Raw genomic sequence first — 20,621 nt, forward strand, 5'->3', positions numbered from 1 at the left:
CACTACGTTCTGTGCTTTTACAGACGATCTTATTTAGCCACCCTAGGGCTAAAAAAGAAAACATTCGCAAACCTCTGCGCATGTCTGCGTGGCTAGTTTCCCTCGCAGCCCTTCCAGGAGGAGCGTTGCGTGACGAGCGAGGCAATCACGTTTCCAGAGCCCACGCATCTTTTGGTCAGCGGTGACCAAAAGACATGTGGGCTCTGGGAACGAGATTGGATGCGAGGGAGACCACTGCGCATGCGTGGCATACTAGTAGTAATTGAAGATTATAGTGCGTCGACTTAGGCCCTTAAACACCCTACTGGGTTGCATTAATCATGCTAAGATTACAGGAACCTGTAAGTATAGTTACAAAACATTAGGTTATTGTCCGGGAACAATTGTCAACAGCCGTTAGAAACGTTTTATGCTACCAATCCCAGGTGTTTATAGGGCATCCTACCAAGGATGCGGCGGATATTTCAGAAAGAAAAGGATCTTACCTTGTATTGTACTTTTCGTTTTGTACTTTTCGCAGCGAAACCACGAGGACGCGCGCGGGACGTCAAGATGCTATTGTGACGTTTTTATAATGAACGGTGAAAGAAAAGTTCCTCGGAGATGCATGACATGACCACACTGAAAAAACGTCTATGTTTTTTAAAACCATTTTTGACACCTTTTGATATTTATTTTTATAACAATCACATCCGATATACAACCCCTTTTCTCGATTTCTCGCGCTTAATAACATGCATGTGCACAGAGGTAGGTTTTAAGTACGAAAAGCGGTTTTCTCCACACTGAGAAAGGGTTATATACCCGAAACGCGCCGCGCGCGTGTGTGTGTGTGTGTTTTTTTTTTTTTTTCAAAACATTGTTATATCTATTTTTATATCAATCCTATTCGATATACAACTTCTTTTCTCGATTACTCGCGCTCAGGAACATTTACAGCGGTAGGCACTGGGTACGAAACGCGCTGGGCATGATGGACTCTCATATTCATTATGCTATTGTGACGGTGCGATTTTGCACCGACATATTTTCTCGATTTTTGGCGCTAAGGAACACGCGCGCTGGGCATGATGGACAGTATTGAGACGACTCGATTAGGAAGCGTCTCCTTCGTCGACGCAATAAGAAACGTATGTGACTTCCATTCACTAGTGCAATTTATTTGGATTTTTATCTTTGCTTCTAGGCTAGCAACGCAGTGAACTATATTATTTATTTATTTTTAACGTTCAATAATCATGTGACGTCTAAGTGATAATACTGCCTTGTTGTCTTAGAATAATTCAACTAAATTTTGTTGCAATTAAAACGCGATACTTAGCTGCAAGTTAGCTGGCGTTTGCCAATGTAAACATGGCTTTTTCTAGGAACCCATGCCTAAAAATGAGCTCGATTACTGGATCAAGCACAGTTGTGGGCGAGTACAGAGTCACTTCACCCACTGATCACCTGTGATTGGTCATTTAACTATAAATTTACATCACAGAGTGTCCCCTAGCCGTAATCCTCGCCTAAACACTGTACACTGTCTAAACACAAGTTGTTCTGTCAAACATGAGCTCATATAAAAATGGCAGATGATTTAGTCTAATATGAAGTACTTAAACGCAAAGTCATGTGCACTTCTGGACACAATAACGAGAAGGCCTCGTTCCCAGGCTTTGTCGCGCTTCTCGAGCGAGCCGAGCTTCATACTCGGAGGCTTGGAACCGAACTCGCTTTCACGAGACGACGTCATATTGGACCACGACAAAGACAACTAGGAAGGAGGCTTTCCCGACCAAATTTTTGCGACAGTTGTTAGACACTATGCAATCCAGATTACGATCATGATTACCTATTACCGTTGAAATAATGCTTGACGTGTACGTACTTATACTATTTTATCTTTCTCAGTTTTGCTTGAACCGGAACTCAATTGAGTCAATTAGAGCAATTCTAACTAAAGTTTCACCAGTTGATTCTTATTGTTAATTAGGTTATCAGCTCGGCATTTCCATGGCGTCATTATTCAGTGATGAGGGCGCAGCCCGAAAAAATAATCACGCTTAGATATCGAGAGTGAATAGACTGAATGATCTAATTGTTTTAGTAATGTAAATCTTAATTTACTTTCTGCTGAATTGACGAGGTTTACTATAGGGTTTATGACAAACGACAAACATCAGATTCGCATTTACGTTTCCTGAAAACGGAATAAGTAAATAGACGAGAATACTGCAAAAATAATTCCGGCTGGCCTTTGATGCCATTGCGAAACTACACTTTTTCTCTTAAAAACAAAATCAGCGAGCGGCAAACGTAGGATACCGTGGTCACGTGGTCATTTATGCCGTCTGTCGTGAACGGGTATGTCCAGCAATGCACGCTAATGAGATTCATGAACCGTATGATACAAGGTGCCCCCTAACCTTAATTCTCACTAAAACACACCTAATTCTGTCAAACATAAAGTCATATGAAAACGACAAAAAGGCCTGTTTAAATGAAGAACCCAAATTCAGGGTTAGGTGCATTTCTGGACATAAGTGGAGACGTAAACGTTATCCTGAAGCTCTCTGATGAAACGTCTTTTCGCCACAGTTCTATCTCCATCGCAGAATGTATGATTGGCATTTTTGTCATTGTAGTAACGCCCGCGGAGTCTCGCCGAGTGAGCGAGGAAATGGAAGGGGCGTGCGTGTGAGCTTTCTACGCGAGAATCTACGTTTCCGCGAGTGTGTGTTTTCGGCGACTCGCTGTTTTGTAGTCTAAGTGAGAAGTGTAGTTAAGCAGATTACAGCATTCGCGATAAAAAGCTAGTGGATTTGTAGTTAAATAAATTATAAACACCTATTAACAAAACAACGTTAAGTCCGTTGCAGTAACATATAAAACAGCAAGAAAGTGTGATCGTTTAAGTACATTGGAATTGAACCACGGGTGAGAGAAGATCTCCCTATAAACATGACGAGCTTGTTTGTCGTATCATTTAGGTGTCATGCATTCATTATTTACGGTTTGGTACTCAAGAAAGACTATTAGGGTTATCGTACAACTTTATGAAGTATGAAACGTTGAAAAAATATATGAGAACAAGTACCTCCGAGGGGGTGAGTATGAAGATGAATCCGTGTCCTCAAAATGAGACTCCTTTTTTGTTCGCCGTTCTGTCAAAACTCCAACGTGTAAACCCGTCACTTTTGTATGGGAGCTCACCCTCCCTGGCAAATGGTTGATTTTCCTACCGAACACCGATTGCTTTGAAACTCCAAATTTAAACAGCATGCGTGCAAATAACCATTGCGAGTCCTTATTTCCGCTTAAGCGCTTTCAAACTGGGTGCCTCTACCATCTTACTTTCCAATCCATGTAAAAAACTTCAAACGCGAAATTTGTGGTGGGTCGAAGCTTCGAAATGAAGGTATGGATGCGAGCGGCGCATGTAACACTAAACGGTGCACTGAAATTTAAAGTGGCGCTAATACTGCATTTGTCATGCGCTGCTCTATTGTTTCGAAGCAAAGGAAACGTTCAACTTCCTACGGCTCGCTCAGCCCATCGCAATCAACGGAGATCTTCACAAAGATGGTGTCTTCCTTCAGGTAGTTTCGAGTTTCAATCTCTTCTTGTTTGGCGAATTTTGCTCCACCAAAGCTGGCGTTCTTCTCGAGTTTCGGTCTGCCGAGGAACGGCTCGTTTTCTGGGCATGGGTTGGGCTTGATGCTGAATTTGATGTGTTTTCGCTGTGCGTGGTCTTCGTCTTGATCCAGCAAGTAGAAAGTGACTCGGTAGTCAAATGGCCATTTTAGGAGACTGTCGAATGCGCCTAATAAAACAAGACATCGAGTCAGGCAATAAAACAGCCAGTGATGCAGGCATAGCGATTGAGGGTTTAAAAGCGTTAAAACACACCCGGTTCTAGTCTGAAATGTCAGCCGTCTCCTCTCCCTAACCCACAGGGGGCGCGGGTTAGGGGGGGTGGGGGGGGGGGGAGACGGCTGACATTTCAGACTAACCCGGTTCGGGAAAGAGAATTAACTCTGCAGTGTCTCTTGTAGTACTAAGTGAACCATGAATTTCCCACTGAGCGTTAACCCGTGAAAGGAAATGGGAGATCACACGAGGCAAAGAAAAAGGAAAAATTCCGACTTCGGAGGAAATTGAACCCACTACCTCCGGATTTGATCGTCCGTTGCTCTACCGACTGAACTACGAGGCCAATCGAGAGCAAGTTGTGAGTGATTATGGTGGTAATTGCGGCAATGCGAATGTGAAGGGTACAAATGAATGTTACTTATATATAGCCCGTTGAGGCATGACTCATTCTTTGGTTAAGACTCCCAGCGAAGTTAAAAGTTAAGCTGCACCTCATTTATTCCAACCCAATTCTCGGTGTTTAGAAATCTCCCTCGTGTTTGATATATGGCGCCACAACAGGTCACGAGATAAAGGGTTCCAATATTTTACGCTAAATGAGTTGATGATTGTAAATAGTTTTAATTTTATATGTTTGTGATTGTTTTAGATTACAGATTTTAGAATGTTAATTTGGGGAAATTGTTTTGTATAGGGCTAACCTCACGATTTTCCCTTTCAGGAAGTGTTTTTATTTTGTTGATTCCTGAATAAAATATTATGTTTACGTTGTGTTATGTTATCATGGAGAACGAAGAAAAGATTGCGCACCTGTATACTATAGATGTAATCGCACAAGTAAGAAGGACTACTGCAAGAATTAGACATACATAGTCGTGTAAAGTGGTTCAAACGTTTTTAGCATGCGGAATAGGTCAACTCTACCCCACCTTTGCACCTCTCAGCAAGTTTTCTACTTTTTCTGATTACTAACTTGATCTTTCTCACCTTTCAGCACACTGATAAACACGGACATATGCGTCCCTTTTCCTTTTCCGTCACCGTTCAAACACACGGAGGCGCACAGGCGGTAGCCGTGTTTACTGGTGGTGAATGTCGGACTAAACAGCGTGTCTCCGTTTCCAGCCTTCGCTTCCTTTAATTTACGCGTGTAGTCTTCGATTCGCCAGATCAGCTGACTGTTGGCGATTTTCTCGAGATCTCCCACGCGTTTATCCACGCCCTTGATGAGGTCAACGTTTTCTTTTAGTGTGAGTTCGTGTTTGTTTAGTCGCTGTTCTTGCTCTGAGATTTTCGTGAAGATTGACTTGACGTGGTCGATCATGGCGCTCTTGTAATGCTTTGGCATTTTTTCACGGCTGCACTGTTTAAAAAAAAAGTTCATAAGTAAAAGCCTAGCTTAGCTAGAAGACTTGACACTGAAATAAGGTTTATCATCATCATCATCATCATCATCATCATCATCAGAGAACCATAACAATTTCAATTACAAAGTACAGAATTGGTGGCTGATTAGACTGTAAGAAGTATCACGCGAATATGATGTCATTTCAAAACCCAAAAATTAATGCTTGTCTGTCAACAGAAACAAAGAAATAATTGTCTAGTTTTGTTATAAATTATCCTGAATCCAGTGCAATAAAAATGTTGTTTAGTGCCTCTGACTAGAGACAGAGTAGGTTGGAATGGATTGAAACTTGAAAAATGTTAGGCTATCGTTTTTCAATTTCTCCGGCGCATTTTTGTTTCTAAAATGCGCTACACCTGATCACGAGTTAAAGTTGTTCCTTTAAAGAAGTGAGTTGATTTCTTTCCTCTCTTTGTTCTAAAATTAATTTGTAATTAATTTGGTCTTGTTTAACAAAAAAGGTTGAAAACCCCATGATACTTTCCCTTTAAGAACATGTTCAATATGTAGTTCATGGGTAATAGAGCAAATGGCGGGATTCTCGTAAAGTAGACGCAGGTATGAAGGTGTGGGAAGGTGTTTGGAGAACGTTACAGGGTTTTTTTTTCTATGTCGTTAAAAAAATTTTTGCTTATGGATATTAATGCACCGAAAAAACTCTGAAACGCTTGCTAAGCAGACTACGATCCAACAGGGCCAATAGCAACCGGGCTGTTGTGCATTTTGTGAGGCATACTCAAACAGGCGTCAATACGTTTTTTTCCTCCCAGGCATGCCAACTAAGGTCTCAGTTTCAATGCTATATTACTAAGTACTATTAGTGTCCATAATTGCAGGCCTGCGGGGGAACCGTTTCTCGAAGGTCCCGGTAACTTACCGAGTCCGATAAGTGTCTTTGAAATGTTTCTTAACAGAAGAAAATTTTTGTTAGCTTTGAATACTAAATTTTAAAACCTTACAATTCTATGAAAACATTGGCCAAGTACCATGTCTAAAATCACTGTGTAATAGGCGGAAAATCAATAGGCAGGCGCGTAGCTAAGGTTTCGATAGGGGTGTTCGTTGAGCCCCAAATCTTGCTGAGCGCCGGAGCTCTTACTAGGGGGTCCGGGGGCATGCTCCCCCTGAAATTTTTGAAAATCTAGGTTCCCAGAAACCTCATTTCCTGCATTTTGAGACCCATTTTAGGCAAATCACAACTTTGTTTTACAGCAGCCTTTTAAGCTATATACATCACTTCGACGGCATAATTGTTTCAACTTAAACAAGAAAGTTCAACGTACATTCCGCGCCCTGTCAAGTTCTGATAGCTATTCGATCTGCTGATAGTCATACACCAAGCTGGTCAACTGCATCATTCTCGGGTGTAGGCCTTTGAACAAATTGACTATCTCGTCAAGACTGACAGGCATATCATATTTGATATGCATTAGAGCCAGGGCGGACAGCCTACTCTCTCCTCATTGCGCTTATGGAACGTTCACATTCACAAGTGAATGTTCTCAGGCGAACTTGTACGTAATTGCGCGTGAAACTCAACAAGGCTTGAACTATTAAGTTTGAAGTGAATCTCATTTCAGAACAATGCCGCATTCAGAGAACAAAACGTATCGCAAAGCATGCTTTTCTATGGCTTTTTCGGGCAAAAAATGAAACGTCATTAAAATTAATCTCCAAGGGTTCTTGACAATTTTTATTTTTACTGAGGATAAGACATAAGGCCTAAAGAACGGGTTTATATCTCAATTTTCTTTGGTTGATGTATTTCGACCATAGGAACTTTATTTAAAAGTTTTTCTTCCGCCATTATTGATCTTCAAAGGGGGTTCGTTCGAACCCCTCGAGCCCCCCCTCCTACGCGCCTGATAGGCAATTTCCGAGTTACTGTGAACCTCACTATGAAAGCAAGGCTAAGTGCAAAACTTTTCATATGAAAATTAGTTTTGTTTGCAGATTAATGAAAACTAATTTTCATCACAAAAACTTTGCACTTAGCCTCGCTTTCATAGTGAGGTCCAAAGCAACTCGGAAATGGTCTATTAAGTTACCGGGTCTTTCGAGAAACGGGCCCCAGCACCGTGCCATTTCAATTTTATGGATGTCGTTGGGTCTTTTAAAAACAAGGTTTGTGAAAGCAAAGAGGTTGGAGAGACTCACCCTGTGAGTGCAACCGATGACTTCAAAATCACACACCATCTTCGTCTTAGGACAAATCTCCTCGATGTGTTGATCCAGCTGTGAATGAAAGAAAAGTATTAGAAACGATTACACCTTATAATATTAAACTGGCTGTACATAGCTTCCTTCAGTAGGCTTCACCCGAAAATTTGTTGCTACAGAAGAAAGTATGTACACTCGGTGGGGGAAACTCATTCTCATAATCAGCATAAATTTAATACTTTCCATTTAGCTACTGTATTTTCTGGCATACTAAATCTGTAATGTGACTGTTAGTATAAATATACCATATTTTGAAAATAAAAGCCATTGTAACCGACGAGGATGGAAGATCCATCGATACGAATTCAAAATGTAAAAGAGTCGTCCTGTTATTTAAACTTTTTGTAATTGGATTAAACACTCGCGCCACATTCGCAGCCAAACCAAATAATAACATTGTAATTAGTACATAATAATGGTAACTTGCGCCCGCGTTTTCCCGCGCTTAGCACCGGCCACACACATTTGCTTTGAATTCTGGTCGGTTCATAGTGTCAGTTGTATCTACTGTGATTGATCTAAGTAATTACTCTATTTGAGTTTGAACGACGGTTGATTGAAAACTGCTCTATGGTGCGTGAACATTTTTCAAAGAGGACCAATTGGAAGTGCGGAAGTGGAGATTCATTCGTTTCTCGTCTTGTCGGAAAAAAAAAAGCCACGAAGAATACAAATAAGCTCTTCCCCCAAAACAAACACATTAACCAACATCTCGGGTGATCCGATGATTGGTGGCAGTAGGTTACCCAATGTTGGTTTCTGCTGTCATGTAACTATCAATGGCCACGTGGCTCCCACGTGGCTCCTCGAGGCCTGGTCACATTACAGCAAACAACCGAACGAACGAAGGAAGTTCGTCAACTTTCTCCCCACTATCTCTCTCGATCTCTACCCAGTCCCTCCTGCCAACCAAATACTGGGGTAGAGAAGAGATAGAATAGGATGGCGTCCCGGCCAGGGAGGGCTACTGTTAACACTCCAAGTTATTTCATGCTATAGAAACCGGGTTGAGCTCCGAAACCCACCCACCATTGCATATGTAAAATGTAGAATCACAAGATTGTAACGGTGTATAATTGAAGTCAGTACCTCATCTCTTGGGATTTCCAGTTTCTTGTCGCATTTGTTGGGGCATGGCAACGGCAGCTTGGGGCACTCCTCTGCTAAATGTGTCTGTAAGACAACGCAGAACTCAGTTAAATATGTATATAACATAGGCAGGCAATACGTGCAGAATCGAGCATATCATCTGACGTGACAAGTGTCTTACGGTATCGAAATATAACCGATACCGAGTATCGGTATTTTTATCGATAATATCGATTATTTGATATCGTTAGTTTTCGAGTGCTTGTTTCCAGGGTTACTCAAATGTAATCTATGCAAAGCAACATCTGCGGTCGGTTGGTAATATATCTCAAGAAGCAATTTCTTACCGTCACCGTTTAAAGACCCGGCGGCTCTATTTTTGCGATAACCGGTGCCTTTGTCATGGCTTTAAAAAAACGCTCATTAACTCGAACAATGCTTGTGATTTTTAAAGTTTGCGATCCACAACGACAGCTACTGTTAATGTGTGACTGTTTTAAAGAGTGAAGTGATTTGAAGAGGACGCACTAAACTGGCTGAAAGCAATGAACAGTAACAAGCGCATGGGCAATTAAATAGGCCTATTGCGCTCAGGGAATAACATGACTTGCCTTAATTTTCTTAGATTAGAGGCCAATTATAACAAAAATGAAAAGGAACTGATAGCCAGTTTTGAAGTACCTGACCTTATAAAGACTGAGGTTTTATAAAGGTTTGAAGTTTTGCAAAATTTAAACGATTTGCTGGAAAACAATCTCCTGCTCCCTAGCAACTTTCCATACAAGTTTTTGAAATTTTCCAAAATTAGAACAGCAATGTAATCGCCAAATCATCAAACTTGGCCATTTTGCCAACTTCCATGTTATAACACCTTCAAGACGCTTATTCCTGTTAACAAGTGACACAGTTATTGATTCTTTCCAAACTCCGTGAAAGTAAAAGCATAACGCGAGATAAGAGTTAGCATGGACCAGGTTATGCAGCGTTCTTACACACGCCCCACACCAGTTACCTTTTTGTCTTCTCTCAAGTGTCTGTCGTCGCAGTAGGGACAAGCGATAATCTTCTTTGGACAGTCCTTGTCTAGATGTTTTTGCAAAAATCTTTTTTGAAACTTGGCTCCACAGTCATTTTGGCAAAGGATTTCTGCGTACTCGCAGTTTGAATTCACGTGGTCCTAAAAACACAAACACGACGATTACAATTAATCATTCAATAAGCGCCACTATCAACATGTACGTTCTCTTCACTGTCCTCCATATATTTCCTATGTTACTGGTCAAGAGAATTTGATAACTCATCGTGGCACTTTTTTCCTTCACGATCCTGGGGGGCATTACAGACATTTAGAATCGCGTTTACGGCAAAAGGCAAATGTGAGATTTGCACGTTCGCACGAGTACATAGATAAAAATAATGCAAAAATAATTTTGGCTTCTGATACTAACGCTAAACTACTCAATTTTACATAGAAACTGAAAAACAGCGACCAGCAAATATAGGATAAACATAATCACGTGGCCATTTCCGACGTTTGTCGTTTACTGTGAACTCAATCCTAAATTTCTCTCAGCTTTTTCCTAGAAATCTTCGTTGTACTTCCACCCCATATCTTTTAAAGTAGATAAAAACGATTTGGCCCATTTTCGGTGTGTAGTGTGGGTGGGACCTTAGCGGTGGGCAAGCACAGGTGATATTATATAATTATAATAATAATAATAATAATAATAATAATAACAATAATAATAATAATAATAATAATAATAATAATAATAATAATAATAATAATAATAATAAGTTTTTTATGTAATGTAACGAGGCCTCGAGGAGCCACGTGACTACTGATAGTCACGTGAAAGAATCTTGTCATAAGATTTTGTAGTCACTTGATTATAGTCACGTGACTCTTCAAGAAACCGAACGAAGGAAGTTAGTCAGCGGTTACCGGTTGGACACCTTATGATGTCTAGACAATGTAGTATTCTTAATTCATCCTCATAGTCCTGACGGAGGCGAGAAGAGAAGCCATTCATTAGGCAGAGGATTGACAGAATAGAGCTCCATTTAGACAGGAAACATCGATTTGGGTTGAACCACTGGTCTACACTCTTTAGTCCTAAAGGACTGATTTAAAACACTGTCATTTGTTGGCATGGCTAACGCTCTGGAATGAGACAAAAATTACCATTTTCGTTAGTTAGCCTTCGTATACTATTTTTTAAAACATTTTGAAGTAAGCTTTCTTCGTGTAAACATCGTAAGGTGTCCAACCTTGTAACAACCGTTCATCCACTTTCTAAACGTCTGTCTTTATAAAAGTTAATTCCGGCTCTGAATTAGATATCTTTAACCTATCTCCAGTTTCACTTTCAGTTTTATTTTGACAGAGCTCTGTATTGATTTCGCTAAAGAATAAGGATAATGATACAGAGATAGTGATGGTGATAGTGGTAATAATAATTTAAAATTATAGGAAAGGATCATAAGGTTTTTTACACGCTACTTTGCTAGCGCGAGCATCTGCTTGCTTCCACTGATACGTTTAAAAACAGAATTTAATTACAATTCCGTAAGAATATTACAGAATTGAATAACGAAAAACTTCTTCAAATTTGGATATATCAAGCAAATTTGCATTTTCTTAAAATACATGGATTAAAAATGAGAAGTCTCCATACTCATTTAAGAGAAAAGACCGATAATTCCTTCCCCGAGGCGAGCCTCAAAGCAAAAACCACAATGTTTTATTTGAATTGAATTTTGCCCGCTCTCTGAAGTATGAAATTATGCACAGAAAGCATGCGCAATCCAATTTAATGGCTTGACTACCTTAGAAAATATGACGGAGAAATTCTGCAGTGAACGCTTTTGTGGGTAAATTAAAAGAACCTTAAAAAAGCAGACTTTAGGCATATTTTACTGACTTTTTGTCACTTTGCCTTAAAGCAGGATAATAATTAAGACCAAGGAACAAATTCAAGTCGCGTTTGTTTTGCCGTACGTGAGTCCCTATTGAGTAAACTTGTCTGACAGACTTCCTTATTTGAAGTGAGGGATGTTTTCCACATTGACACCCGCGTAAAGAATCCTCGAGATTTCATTAAACAGAATAAACTAAGAGGGGGTTTTATCTGTGATGATCAAACAAACAGCACTCGATGAAACGTTCAAATGACAGATATTTAAAGAGGATGTTTGCTGGAACTATAGTAAAGCACTAGATTTAAATTGGGCCAAGCACATAAGCAAACGTTTTAGACGTAGAAAACGGAAATGTAAATTAGAACGTCGTTCTGGTGGTAGTGTTTGTTTGGATAGTAGAGCCTCACGTTCGAGGCCGAAAGAAGGACGGGGGAGGTATTTTTGTTTCTCGTGTCTTTGTCCCTAAAAAATTCACCCCGGCGTGCGAGAAAAACACAACCTCCCATCTTCTGGAAAGTAGTTTACCTAAGCCTTTCAGTCTCATATCCAAACTCTGAGACAATTAAGAAAATAAAATTCGTGGCCATTCAAATGAAAGCTGCTGTTTATTATGCGATACAAGCTACAGTTGACTCCCGATAACTCGAACCTTCAAGGGAAATTGAAAGAGGTTCGAGTTATCGGGAGTTCGAGTTATCGAGGGTAAAATTATATATAAAATGACCAGGTAGGAAAGGAAAATTGCATCGAGCTAGCGCGAGGTTCGAATTAGCGAGGGTTCGAGTTATCGGGAGTCGACTGTAGTTTTAACTTTAGAGTCTGTGGATAAAACACTCAAGTGTGACTGTTCAACTGAAAGCTACTGAGCAGTACTTTCCTGTGGTGCTGTTTTTTATGCTGTACAAGGTGGTTCTAACTTTTGAGTCTGTGGATGAAATCGTAAAGTGTGACCATTCAAATGAAAGCTACTGAGCAGTACTTTCCTGTGGTGCTGTTTTTTATGCTGAACAAGGTGGTTCTAACTTTTGAGTCTTTTGAATCGTAAAGTGTGACCATTGAAATGAAAGCTGATAGTCACTACTTTCCCGTGGTATTATTAAATTAATTGTTCTTTGCAAGGAAGTTCTAACTTTCCAGTACGTGACATATTCCTAAAAGTGTCACCATTTCAGATGAAAGTCATTGTCTATTGAGTCGCGATACTTTCCACTGGCGCCCTTTTATCTTTTATTACTCTGCGAAATAAAATTCAGGACTTTTCCGGCAGTTTAAAAAACAATAAGTCATTTCAAATTCGAAACAATAAAGACAAGACAGTCTCGAAATATAATGAATATGCGATAAGTGTCAAAGCCGAGTGTTTTCGTATGAAGACAGGTGTTCCTATTGTTTTTACTCGGATCATGTCAAGCGTTTTCAGAAAAGAAATTTGTCAGCTTCGCAAACTGCGGTTAAATTCATTCTCACCTTTAAAAAAATTGGTCTTCATTTGCTTAGAACCGGTCAATTTTAGTAATTTTAGTTATTTTCAATTTGGTTTTATGCTAATTTACCTCTGCTAAATTAAGAAGATTGAGGGGGAAAGATCGTTTCAAAGATTGCGCTATCTATTGATTCAAAAGTGTTTTCTACAACAAATAAATTGCATCTGTTGTTGACTGTTTCAAATCCAATAGGGATCTATTTTTATCTCAGTTTTGTATTGTTGCTTTGTAAAGTCTTTTTTTAAAGAACGTATTTCAGTAGAAAGTATTATTTGTCTAATATGTTGTTTTGAAAAGAAAAGTTACCTCAATTCATTTTGACTCACGCAATGTGTTGCTGAGGTGCTTCAATATTTCACGGATATTTATCGCACTATTTTGAATCTTTTCGAACTTGTTTCAAATTCTTTTGTGTGGCCATGCCATGGAAGTGCTTTCAGTGCTTTTTTTGTACTGTACGGAGTGTATGAGGTCATAAAGTGTAACAATTACAAATCAAAGCTCTCAAGCAATACTAACCTCTAGTGCAATTTGTTTCTCACTATTTTAACATTAGCATTTCCCGTTATCAGTTAACAATAGGGACTATAAAATTTAGGATACGACGGCTTTTAGAACGCGACAACCTGGCGATAAAAGTTTGGAACTAAAACGCCGTTGTTAGCTCACGAAAGATAAGGTTAACTTCGAACTTAGCCCAGGCCATCCTTACGAATTAAAGCGGTTGTAACAAAGTGATACGAAAATCTTTTTGCCTTACGTACCTGAAAATACTTGTAATCAGATTCCCACTTACAGCCCCATTCGTGGTTTTTGCACTTCACCTCCAGCGCTAAGATGTCATCGTTAAACGCCTTGTCAAAATGATCAGGCTTTAGATTGGGCTGCGGAAATAAAGAAGATAGTAATTCTTTTATTTTGGAGCTATCGTTGAATTCCTCGGGTTCTCGGCGAGTTTGAAGTTGCTCAATTTTTATTCTGCTTGTTGCCTACTCGCATGCACGAACTTTCCCTCAAAGATAATGGATTTTCGCCGTCTCTTTTCGACTGTGATTTGTACTTTTTGGCCTACGAACTAGCAATTAGCGAAAAAGAAGTCCTACTATTTCTAACCAAGTTAGAACAAGAATTTGATTTCTTCTCGAATCTCAGTCATAAAACTGATTCTGAGTAGAGAGAGAGAGAGAGAGAGAGAGAGAGAGAGAGAGAGAGAGAGAGAGAGAGAGAGAGAGAGAGAGAGAGAGAGAGAGAGAGAGAGAGAGAGAGAGAGAGAGAGAGAGAAAGAAAAGTTTTTTTGAGAGCACACGGCAGACGAAACGAGTGTATAAATGGCCAATGGAAGCTAGTTATCAATTCTAACAAAATTTGAGTAAATATAGGCCCTTCGAGAGCGTATGGAGGTCATTGAGAATGAACGATAGTAATTAACAATTGATTTACAGATCTGATCTCTCAATTCTTGAAGAAAATGTGAGATTAGAAAAAGGCTTTTATATAATTTATAATTATTCAAATAGACGGTTAAAACTGAAAAAAATTGTATCCTATATGGGCAATTATTTTTCATGTTATTTTCCTAAAGAAAAAAGGATAAAATCTCCTAATTATTGACAAATCATTATGTTTTTTCTTCACGTTTTCAAGACCCGTGATAAAAATGGAATACATTTACGATTTTATTGCGTCTCTAACACAAACAAATTTAGCCTGATTCATTCGGCTTTTCGTCGGCGACGAAAACTTGAACACCTCGAACAAGGTGTTTATCCGCTAATACAAACTGTAGTTTAGACGATGGGATACAAATGCATAGAATTTTCACCTGACCAAATTGTTTTGGGTTTAGTGTGCACAGAGAAATTAGTCTATTCTAATACCAAGTGGTGGGTATGAAATTAACCCTATTCGATACTGAAATCAAGCCTTGATATTTGTTGCTAATTGAACCCCAAAGTGTGACCACTGATTCGAAAGCCATCAACAAGCACTTTCCTGTGGTGCTGTTTACCTTACCTACGGGGTAGTACTATCTATAGATTCGGTGAGTGGCTCCCTAAGGTGAGCCCATTGAAATGAAAGCTGTCGAGAGCAGGCACTCTGCTGTGTTTTTTGTTTACTTTGTTGTCAGTGGTGGTTCTATATTATAATTCTACAGTTGAAATGTTTATGATCTTCAAAGGAAGCTATCGATGTGCACGTTCCTTTGATGCTATTTTCTGATGTCGTGTACGAGGCGGTTCTCACTTTTGGCTCTATGAGTAAAATTCTAAAGCATGGCCGTTCATGATGAAACCTGAGCAGCACGTTCGTAGTGCGTTAATTCGCCGGTAGCTGCTTTTTCCAACATGCAAGTTTTTTAAACCTTGCTGGCATCTAATGGAGTGTTATGGTCTTACCTATTTCTAGGTTAGACTGAATTAAAATTATATCTTTGCTCAATATCTACTGAAACTTAGTATATCACAGATTCACTTACATCATCCTTGTCAATTTCCGTTTGATCAAATGGGCAACGTGGCTCGACTCTGAAATAGAAAACCAAAAAGAAACGTGAGAAATAAAACTCAGTTTTGTTACGTGCTTTGTGTAAAATCATTTGAAATATTTATGCTTCATAGCAACCGAGATTTTCTTTTTCTTTTTTGAAATCTTAAAAGCAAATGAATTTGCAATTTTATAATTTTAGCTTTGTTTACTAGACTCTTTCTGAGTGTCTGATGTAAGCCCATTCGCTGTGGAAATTTTGCATGTCGTGGGCTTCCAAAAAGCAATCCAATCCAACGCGCCTAAAAGCTATATTCCTTAAAAAGGTGCTTTATCCATTGGAAAACACGAAAACAAAGGAATAAAAGAAGCCTGCTTTTTGTTTACTCGCGACCCTTTGAGTTCTCAATCGACAAAATAAATTAGCATAATCGAACAGTTAAGGTATAAATTCATTGCCGCTAGAAAAATCCGTTCGATTTTTTTAATATAGCAATTGAAACATTAACACGATAGAAACAAAATTGCTTCATCTTTATTACTTTGCGCAATCATATCCTTCTCAATACTTTTGCCAACACAGACGACGGCTATCGTTTTAAATGTTGCATCTATTGATGAAAATGTAAAACTGATCATCGAAACGTTTTTTAATTCTGCCGGGTAATTTTAAACCGAAAACGGCAACGCACAGAAATTGGAAATTGTGGAAGCTCACCTTCTACGAATTGTATATTTAAATGAGGAAAATATTTTCGCTTAATGATAGCGCCAACATCGACGTCGCTACCACAAAAAAGGACATCGCTTTTTAACACTGAAGCCAAAACAATACAACAATACTCAATTTACCAACTCAGACTTACCTCGCTAATTCATGGAAACATGATGAACACAACCGATGGCCACACTTGAGCTGCTTGGGGTATCGAAGAACGTTTTCACAGATCGGACACTGGTATTTTTTCTCCAAAGGAAACACGAACAGTTTGAGATCAAATTTCTCTTTTTCTTGTAAGCTCGGAGCGGGGCTCCCTCTGCTGCTTCCACGAGATCTAGCGCTTCCAGTTGGGCTGTGATTTCCACCCGTCATATCTTTTTCCTGTACAATAAATCGAATGGAGATCAAGCCATTTTCAGCGCTAGTAGTTGCCTCAGGATCTCGTTAAGAACACCTTGAAAGCAAAGCCTGCGTCTGACATAAACATTTACACGAACGTCATTGTTATAAAGATAGATCCAGGGTGTTCGTCAAAAACCACAGAGGTTTTCCTAGTCAATCAAGTGCAATAAATAATTGAATAGTAACTTTTTTAGCCACGTAATGCGATTGGCCTATAATTGACAGCAGCTATCTTACGTCAATTAACACGCCAGCCAAAGGCGAACCAACGAGGGGTTTTCACCGACTCATAAACTGAATCTAAAGGAATAAAAATGGAAACTGATATGCGTAACAAAAAGACGTTCGTATAGCTAGGTTTTTTTCGCCGCAAAGAAGGAAATTTGGCATGCTTAAAAACCATAAAACGATAAACGAAGCTTATGTATATCTTACGCGCGCATGTTTCCAAGGCGACAAAATTTTTACTGGGGAAACAACCTGCGTAATCTAAAAGTCTAATGAACTTCGGTTGTTAAGAACAGATAAATTCAGCGGGAAAACGGAAGGACTGGAATTAAAATTTAAAGTGTCCTGGATATAAGATTACTAACATGTGGGCTGAAATCGCAGGAAAAAAGGTGGAGAATCCCGGATAGGAATTTTCTGTGTAATTTTCCTATCTTAATTCATTACGACAGTAAATTTGTGAAGTCTCTAGTACAATTTTGTCCTATTTTCTTTCGTTGCAGTTCTCAACTAAAACAGAAAGCAGTTTACTGATCAAACTCAGGGCATTTTCAATATTCCAGTTTTCTAAAAAGACGTTTTTAGGGTAAAATAGAACCAGAAAAAATATCCAATCAGCTTTGATCTTTGCAAACGTTCCAATCCTTTGGAGCCTTCATTAGTCTAGTACATGTTGACTATCGGAGAACCATTGAACCCATTGAGAGCTATGTGTATAGTCGATGAGGGCGCACGGCAAGATCGGCTGAGAACGAGTCGTTTGTTCTACTCTAATCAGTGTAAGAGGTTGAACTTTCTCCGAATCCGAGAAAGTTTCGGAGCAGATTCAAGCTCTTTCGAGATCATCCGCGAGCCAGTAAGAATGTTATGAAAAGCTAGAAACCAAGAGTTATTTGTACTCGGCTCTTGACAACTCAGTGGAAGAAATTGTTATTCGCGTTTGGAACAGGAATTTTGTGACACATGAAAAGGGTTCGATTCACAGCTATACTAGCAATTCAGAAGTCAATTGGAATTTTCTGAGTGCTGGAAGAACACTATATTGATGACACTTGACTTCTACTGTTGAACGATGGCAAGCAGCGTGTGACGAACCGTAAAATAGACTTTGCTAGCCGGACGCCATCTTGGTTGCTAAAATTGCTGTTAATGTATGGGATTGTAGCCGACTTTGGACCTTTACAATTTAACTTTGCTTGAATTGATTTTGGGAACGAAAACGTATTTTAAAAAGAATCATACTAAAAACATTTTCAGTGGAATATAAAAAAAAAGATTCAGGTAAGCGGAACGGCCGTTTACTAAATTTAAAAATTTCATACAACCTCCCAGTTCTTATCAAGCTATCCACATTGCAGCGAAATATAGATTTTCGGATATTTTAAAATAGGTCAGCTTAAATTTCTGACATTTATACTTAATCTTGAGCTGAATTACAGAGGTTTAATTAAGTTGGCCAAAATCGCAGCGAGAATTATTGTAATTTGAGCAGAAATTTAAGATGAAATCTTGAGAGGGTAAATCTCCAGGTACAAAGAAAGAAAAAAGGAAGGAATAAAAAATGATTATCTGAAACAAAAATAACGAATCTTGGTTTCAGTTTGCTGTTGTTGTACTTCTTTGGAAAGAAGTTATTACTTGATAATGAAAGACTCAGACAGACAATTATATAATTGTTTTAATTTCTAGTTTGGTGCGTGTTCTGCTCGGAGTTTAGAATGTGTCAATATTCTGACTGGAATATTGGAATGAAAATTAGCCTGCCACAGCCCAATAAACAATATTTTATATGCAATTTTTAAAGCTCTTTCAATAACTCAGTACTGTCGTACTAATGACTGAAAAAGAACGAAACGAAATTCAGATGGCAAACAGCTCTTTAGGACCTCTAAATTCCTCACGATGTTTTACCTGTCAGCTGAAAAATTGAGAGGTACTTTAAACGTCAACTCAGAAATTTGAAACGTCACCTAAGATCGTGCTAATTTGGCTGCACTGCATATCAAAATGGCAAGACAAAATGTCTTACATTTTAACCAACGGCAACTAAATATGTGAATCCGGCGCTAAAGACTATTTTGCTGTTTCCGTCGTCATCTTGGTTGAGGTGGGGTGGCGGGGGAGGATATATATGTCTTAAATTACGGTAAATGTATGGGCATTTTGGCCTACTTGGAACTCTGTAACTTCACTCAAAATTGAAAGACTTTCACAACTTAAATTAACCTTAGGTCTTGGTGTTGGCCATGTCGAGATATAACTGCATCCACCATCGTTCAGTCGCAGTAAGCAAAAAGCGGCAGCCGAATTCCTAGGTGAGTACGAGCAGTGCTCATTACGCTCTTGAACATAAACTCGGCTGCCATCGATTTTCGTCGGACTGCAATCGTAGCGGCTCGAAAGCCGATGGACGGTCGACCTTCGGCCTCAGTAATCCTTAGTTCAGAGTGCAATGTGTAAAATCGCAAGAACAAATTAAAACTGTTTAATGCGTGAGCTTGGGCAAACCAAAGGCGGAGGAATTCCAAATGTATTGGGAGGGTCTCGATCTGTAAATCTTCCCCCTTTTCATGCAGTTTGGTTGTAAAATTCGCCTACACAAGTTTTTATTTGAACTTGCCGACAGCCCAGAATAGTACGCTAAAGCAACCCTGCAAATGCATTAATTACATGCCTTTGAATGAATCGTCAAAGTTATTAACATAAAAAAACGGTTCATCGTCCTGCGAGGTTCATACAGTATTTTGTTATAGGTGTAACATCGATCGTTTCTAGAGCTGGGTATTTTCAGGAGGTAACGGTTTTTGAGCAAAATTATTGTTGTTAATACACGTTAAGTGTACTGATATACCGATTGTTTTGTTAACAGGGGAAGTTTCAAGGTTTTTTTTATGGATCTCAGTTAGCGTGCCACTGGCAAACGAGTGATAGCATGATTATTGCGTTTCCTACTTTGTGGTTTTTTAAAAGAGATTTTACTAAACTCGCGTACTCTAAAAACTGAATTAAAACGCACCTTCGGTAATCTGCATACGCTTAAAGTTCTACAAAATTACCATCAGCAAACTTTAAACGATGCAAGCGTCTAAAAATTAATCAAGCATTTCACCGACCTCTTGGTTGGGTGATTTGCCTCCATTTTGTGCAGCATTTCCGTTAACTGCAGGCAATTCGACCGCTTGAACATTCTGACTTGATCCAATGTCCGGCATTTTGTTAAACAACTCCAAAGATCGTCACTTCAATCGGACGATTTCCGCGGGTAAATCGCCACGAACACAACTTGCATAAACCAACTTGACCACACAGCACCTGCCTCCAAAGAAGTTCTGCATCTGACCAATCAGAGCGAACGTACCACGCAACATCCACCTGTTCCCTGACGATAAACCAATCACGTTGCTTGTTCTTTCTGCTTTTCTCTTCTGAGCTAGGATTATTTGTCTATTTGTTGTCAAGCTTAGCAAAATAAACTTCGAGTCGAAGGATATTTCTTCCCAGGGAGTTTGATAAGTCTTAATTGTAGTAGCACAACGAACATCGTTTGAAACTGAATTGGTGAATTCTTTTAACGATAAGTAGCAATCGAACGCAAGATGCCTTAACTCCAGCACGTGACAATTCTAAATTTTTTGTTAATAAATTTGAATTCTGGATGATTTTTTCTTAACTTGCCATGTTTCGCAATTTGCTATAAAGAAAAGAAACGTTTTCTCGAGTATTTCTTAATAATTCTAACCCGCCTGGAAAACGTCCTTTTAAAAGCTTCAGTTCTAAGTAATAATTAACCGTCCCCTTGGCAACA

At 39.2% G+C, this 20,621-nt stretch overlaps 1 protein-coding gene and 1 pseudogene across 2 annotated transcripts; one reads left to right on the forward strand and one right to left on the reverse strand.

Annotated features, from left to right (window-relative positions):
• The window catches only part of LOC146466047 (uncharacterized), a 451,139-nt pseudogene that overhangs the window by 134,186 nt on the left and 296,332 nt on the right, over positions 1 to 20,621 (forward strand).
• On the reverse strand, positions 1,140 to 20,137 carry LOC146466054 (TNF receptor-associated factor 4-like). 2 transcript variants are annotated; one of them, XM_085127814.1, is made up of 9 exons: positions 19,930 to 20,137; positions 16,332 to 16,567; positions 15,458 to 15,506; positions 13,746 to 13,865; positions 9,588 to 9,752; positions 8,576 to 8,659; positions 7,424 to 7,501; positions 4,846 to 5,221; positions 1,140 to 3,808 (listed from the first exon to the last, which is right to left on the reverse strand). In XM_085127814.1, exons 1-9 carry the CDS (start codon positions 20,026 to 20,028, stop codon positions 3,522 to 3,524), a joined length of 1,494 nt encoding a protein of 497 aa, XP_084983940.1. In that variant the 5' UTR covers positions 20,029 to 20,137; the 3' UTR covers positions 1,140 to 3,521. The 2 variants fall into 2 exon arrangements, with proteins under 2 accessions (XP_084983940.1, XP_084983941.1); XM_085127815.1 differs by lacking the exon at positions 19,930 to 20,137 and adding an exon at positions 16,684 to 16,702.

Source organism: Pavona decussata, unplaced genomic scaffold (genome assembly GCF_977016875.1).
Source record: "Pavona decussata unplaced genomic scaffold, jaPavDecu1.1 SCAFFOLD_154, whole genome shotgun sequence".
NCBI lineage: Eukaryota > Metazoa > Cnidaria > Anthozoa > Scleractinia > Agariciidae > Pavona > Pavona decussata.

Coding starts and splice junctions, on each gene's coding strand:
- LOC146466054 (XM_085127814.1), bottom strand. CDS start 20,028: ATGCCGGACATTGGATCAAGTCAGAATGTTCAAGCGGTCGAATTGCCT. Junction 7,502..8,575: donor TGGAAATCCCAAGAGATGAG/GTACTGACTTCA, acceptor TTTCATTCACAG/CTGGATCAACACATCGAGGA. Junction 3,809..4,845: donor GTTTATCAGTGTGCTGAAAG/GTGAGAAAGATC, acceptor TTGTTTTATTAG/GCGCATTCGACAGTCTCCTA.